Here is a 6,040-nt window from a genome sequence, read left to right on the forward strand (position 1 = left end):
ATGGCACTTGATTCCACCTCTGATGTTTTCAGAGGTCCGTGCCTGCTCTGCTTATATTTTGTTTTGTTTTATTTGACTTTTGAGCATTTTTTCGTTACCTTCAATTTCATACAAGAAAAACACAAAGAGGAGTACAGTTTTCATGAAAGCAGCCAATAATAGTTATAGTTATAATAATTATATTATATTATATTATATTATATTATATTATATTATATTATATTATATTATATTATATTATATTATATTATATATATATATATATATATACACTGTATTCTTTATCTGTTTTAAAGCAGTTTCACAGCTGCGTGAACTCACCATGGATCGGGTACTCTTGGACGCTTACATTAAAAAAGAATTAGAGCTAGCTATATTTTCATATCGTGGTTCTTTGTGAAGATAAGTTAAAACCTAAAGAAATTCAAAGGTTATTCTACATTCTATTACACTAATTTAAATTTCATATTTTTTTCTATCCAATTCACGCTGAAATACTAGTAAGCGCATTATGCTTGAAACACATTGAATATTTAAAAGATATTTTTATCAGTACTGTGCTTTTTCAACTCAATCTAATTATTGGAAGACTTTTTTAAAAAATTTAAATACTTAAAGTGAAAAGCAAAAACTGCCTTTCCGAGGGATCTCCACCCCTCTGAAATTGAAAGAATTTTTAAGGTACATGTATAATGCGAATAAAAATATAGGTATCAGAAATAAAATGATATTTAAATCTCAAATAAATGATTATTAAACAAATGATAACAGAACAAGCATAATGATATTTATTTGACGTACAATCAAACAAATTATACTAATTTCAGAGTGTCCAGTAGATCTATCTGGACCCTGTTTTACAGAGAAACTTAAGAGTAAGACCAAATTCTACTTTAATTTCTTTTTTTTTTTTAATTCATAACGTTAATTTGATTGTGATTTTATGTGAATAAGAAGAATTCATTTATGTAATTTATATACATGTAAGTATAACCTCTTTTATTACATTGGCACATTTCTAGTGGTAAATTCTTTTGTAAAACAAGGCCCTGTTTCTATTTTGAATTAAAATCACTTCAATCCATGAAATAACCTTCGTTAATTGAACTTAATGAAAATTCAATTTCGGAATAAATCGGATGTTTCTACTTGGCCACCTACTGCACACTCATCAACGCGTGGAAAATTCATTGGTGCATCAATCCACAATTGTCAGGGCAGTCCAATACAAAAGATCGTATTTTGCACGGTTCAGTAGCAATAAAATCAAGAGTAACATAAATGGATAAAAAGTCGCGATTTGGCGCACCTGCACTGGAAGCGCCGAGATCTTATTATGAGATCACAGGTGAGAAAAGCGTTAGCGCACTTCTAATGGACAATTGTGTTTGTTTTCCTTGACTCATCCTATGGTTTTGCTGTTCGATTCGTTCGCTTTACGAGCTATAGAGCCGAAATTAGAAATTATCATCGACATAGAACTTGCAACTGACGTGTGATAAGCTGGAAGAATAAATCAGACATTGAGAGAAAATTGAGATTGGGAGATTGTTCTCGGTTTAAAAAGTCGGAATCGTCAAGTAGACATCAAAACGTTGGGCTCCCGTATCGCCTTGTCGCTGCACCGACTTTTCACCGGCGAGTTTTTAGTTCCGCTAGAGTTTCACGCGATTGTTAAACGCTATCTCTATACCTGTGCAAAAATTGTAACCAATATCAAGAAATAAAGGGGAAATATTAGTGAAAACGAGTCACAAGATAACGCCCTGCTCGACACAAATGAACGTTTAGGTCGCTCGATTTCATCACTTCTGCCGGGTATTACAGACCAGATATCATTAATGTCGCCAATAATTAAAAATTGTCTTCGCCTTTTTACCTCGGAAGATCCATAAAATTATAACATTTGAATGGACAACAAAAATGAAGAGAACCTCCCGAGCTTCTGGTTTTTTCACATCAGGGATTTTCAAAGGAGAACTTTTGTAACTTTCATCCATAAATGTAGAAAATTCGACTCCTTTCTTTGAATATGAAAATTTTATTTGATCAAATTAATCCTGAAATTATGAAACCAAATTAGACTTCAAATTATTATGGGTTTTGGAAGCCGAATAAATCAATCAAGATCCATTCCTTTGACTACAGAAAACAATAGTTTTTTTTCCTTGTTTTTATTATTTTGATGTTTATTCTTTTAGTTTCGAGCAGATTATTTTTTCTTTCGGAAAAAAATGGCCAGATGCAGGAATTACAAATAGTATTTCTGAGGCCAGCGTTCAAATACCGGGCAGCGATGAATTCCTATCAAGGAGGTTTTAAATGATAGATTCAACAATACTGCAATAGCGTTTAAACAAGAGATAACTCCTTCTTGGACCTTGGTGAACAATGAGGACCCATCAGGACTTCTCCTTGTTAACACTCTGAGCATTGCGTCGGTCAAAATTGTTCATTTCTGTCTTGCTGAGATTTAACACCAACTGACCACGCAAATTGTCATCGCGTGCTGGGAAAAGATAATTTGACCGCTTAAATTTGACAGTTTTACATGTAGATAATGAGATAGTCCACCAAACCTTCTTTTCATTTCAGATATTGTTTGAAGAAAAGGAACAAACAAACTAAAAGTAGGATAGTACTTCTAGTTAATTTGGATGCCTACCAAACTTTTTATAAACATTTTACTGATGTGCAATTTTACATTGACGTTCACGTGAAAATATGCAGGTAAAGTTCACAGTAGAAAAACGCAAAAAAAAAAAAAAAAAAAAAAAAAAAAAAAAAAAAAAAAAAAAAGACTATGGTTCATGCATCTCGCTTTATTGGAAGGAGACACTCCTATTGAGTCAACAATGTCAAAATTTTGAAAGTTAAAAATGACATTGCATGTTATGGGGAAAAATAAATCATACATGAAATCATAGACGTATATTTTGTTATTTTTCTTGTTTTCGAAAATGAAAGAACCATAGGTATTTCTTTGGAAGCGTTTAACTAAATAAATAATCTTTTTTTCTAAGAAATATAAGCATAGAAAATGTATACATTTATTAAATAAATCGACGGACCAATCAATGCATGAACAGTTACATGTAACTATAACTTATTTTTACTCCTTCTTGCTTTTTTAGGGATGACGTTATATCTTTTTAGAAAGAAATACATAATTAGATTTGAAATGTAAGTAGTTTGAAATTTGAACATGTAAGTCATTTAATTTTTAAGCTTATTTGTAAATTTGAAACATAAAATTATAAGCGAAGATGGAAGAAGAATAAAAAGGCTGTACAGTAATTTACTCCTTCTTCATAAAACTTAAAATCAGGGCAAGACAGAATGATTTAAGAAAGTTCAGCTGATTTTATCAAACTTCTCATAAAACGCTTGAACGCTGTTACACTATGTCTCGAAAACATAACCACATCAGGTTAATAATATCAAATTTTATTAACAAGCGTTTGGTATAAACATTATAAGACCCGGCACACGCCGGGAGAGTCACATTACAGAATATCAACCTGACAGAGATTCGCTTCACCTAAATCACGGAATAAAAAGAAAATCAAAAGCTATGCCACTACATAAAACAATAACAATACAATATCTCCCCTACAAAATCTAGGAAGTCTATCACAGAGCTACGTGTTGTTAGTGTAGTATTATAGTAACCATCTGGTATTGGGTCCAGAAGTCTTGCAAGGTCGTGTCAAAAATTGATCAAATATTTAGAGTAACACGAAATGCCACGTGCATTTTTCCCTTTAACGACAGTTCGTAGATGCTAACACATGGTATGTGATGCATAATTATAGACACAGAATTTTCTCTACAGTCTCTTAGTATGAATGAATAATTGATAATTTTTTCGTTAAAAATTTCTTTTAAAAATGGTGGGAAAATTCACATTGCAATATCCATTTCTGTTCAATTCTCGTTATTTAAAGTAAAAATAGTACAATTAAATCTGAAGTGAAAACATAAAGAAGTTTTACATTAATATAATATATAATGCTTAATTTTATAGCTTCGTGAATTTCAAACAAGGTTTATATTTTCAAATTCTAAAAAAAAAATATTCTAAAAACATGTAATTCTAAATTGTCTAAATTCATTTTTGGAAAAAAATTCCATATTTCCATATTGTAGAATACAATTTAAAAATTGAACTACTGGTCAACAAAAAATATTTTACCATCCTATATGTATGACGAGAACTTGTGCAGAAAATCTGCATTGGCAGACCCCAATAAATAATTAGAAAAAATATTCCTTTGACAACTCACAGGAGCTGAATGTCCGAAAAAGGCCGAACGGTTGCTGACCATAGAAGTCTGTCCGTTGTTTGCTAGAGGATAAATGCCCCCATTCCTCAACATCTGAGTACTAGCAGAGACATTCACGGCAGCAGGGGATGAGGAGGGGCCTGGAATCTGACTTCCATCATGGAGCTTTCGCATGTGCTTCTTCAAGTCGAAATTTCGGCAGAAACCTTTTCCACACATGTGACATGTGAATGGCTTTTTGTCATTATGGGTATGCATGTGGAAAGTCAGGTTGTATATCTGATGGAAAGCCTTGTTGCAAATGCTACATTTGTACTGCTTTTCCGTGCTGTGGGTAAGTTTATGGTTCTTGTAATTTCCTTTCTGATGAAAGCCTTTTCCACAGAACTCGCATTGAAATGGTTTGTAGCCCATATGAATTCGCATGTGTGTGTTGAGGGTAGAGCTCCTGTTAAAGGCTTTCCCGCATGTACTGCATTTGTGAGGCTTTTCCGAAGTATGGATAATTTTATGACGACATAGCGTACTTGCTTGTCGGAAGCCTTTCCCGCAAATTTTGCAGACGAAGGGCCGGGCGCCGGTGTGGACGGGCATATGCCGGGTGAGGTTGTAATGAGCATTGAACACTTTCCCACACTCTGGACATGTAAAAGTCTTGTTATTTTTTATCGCTGGTTTCTTCTGTTTGTTGTTCGAAACATTATCACTTTTTTCACTGTCTTTTTCTTGAGTTGATTGGTCAGTATATGATTTGATGTCGTCAATTACAACTGCCTCGTTCTTGGCCTCTGTCCTTCTTTTTAAAAAATCGCGTTGTTTTGCGTCTGACGTTGGACCATCGAAACTTTTACTTTTCAGAGAGTTGTGGTATCTGGAAACACCGGTAGATCTTAGCCATTCAAATGCATGGTCCCGCGAAGGCAGAGGGGACATTTGCTGCTGTAGCAGTGAATAATTTCGGAAAAGATACGCTTGGTACTCCTCCACCGACATTCTTCCATAAAGAAACGCGGGATGCACAACCGGACCGTATCCCAACATTGCGGCACTCTGTTCTTGGATTGTCCTCAGATAGTCCGTTTTTCTCTTTCTATAGGTAGTCCCACTTTCTATCCATTCGTCCTCTGCTCTATGCAGCATTGTTTGGGGTATTCTACGTTGTTGATCTGCGGAATGATTTTGTTTAGGTGTCCATGTCTTTTCTTTTGTGTCCCTGTGATTATTTTCGTTATGCTCATCATGAGCTGACGTTATTTCGGCATCTTTGGAGGCATTTTCTGTAGATGTCGTTTCTATCAAATTTTCTATAGAAAAGGACAATTTCGGTTTTCGGCAGGAATTTTCTTTTTCCGATCCCGGAGATATAGCTCCCTTATTGTCCATCTTAATCTGTAGACAAAAATTAATTGAAATAATTTTAATCAGCGATATTATAAAAGACAATAATTACAATTTTAAAAAAAACAAAACTAATTTCTGTAAATCTAAAACACCCAAGAGATTAAAAAAAAAATAATCCATGCAAGGAAAATGTCAGATTTCATAACTGAATTTTGCATTAAAATAAGATGAAGACAAAGAAGATAATAAAGAAAAAAATAATGCAAATTTAAGATTAAATCAGAAAAATTGATTCCTTCAAAAATTATTCTGAAATGTAAGGTACATTTCAAAGTAATAAAAAGAAATCTTACCTATTTGAAGATGTTTTAAAGTCCAGACGCAACAAATCTGTGTTTTTCAGGCAAATGACA

The 6,040-nt window shown here is 33.4% G+C and overlaps 1 protein-coding gene across 1 annotated transcript; it reads right to left on the reverse strand.

The window, feature by feature from the left end:
* Positions 1 to 4,199: 4,199 nt before the first annotated feature.
* Positions 4,200 to 5,669, reverse strand: LOC133187894 (zinc finger protein 273-like). The gene has a single exon (XM_061323284.1). The coding sequence runs from the start codon at positions 5,667 to 5,669 to the stop codon at positions 4,200 to 4,202; it is 1,470 nt and encodes a 489-aa protein (XP_061179268.1).
* Positions 5,670 to 6,040: the final 371 nt, after the last annotated feature.

This window comes from Saccostrea echinata, unplaced genomic scaffold (genome assembly GCF_033153115.1).
Source record: "Saccostrea echinata isolate AGI-Se365-2 ecotype Australia unplaced genomic scaffold, CSIRO_AGI_Sech_v1 ptg000015l, whole genome shotgun sequence".
Classification (NCBI taxonomy): domain Eukaryota; kingdom Metazoa; phylum Mollusca; class Bivalvia; order Ostreida; family Ostreidae; genus Saccostrea; species Saccostrea echinata.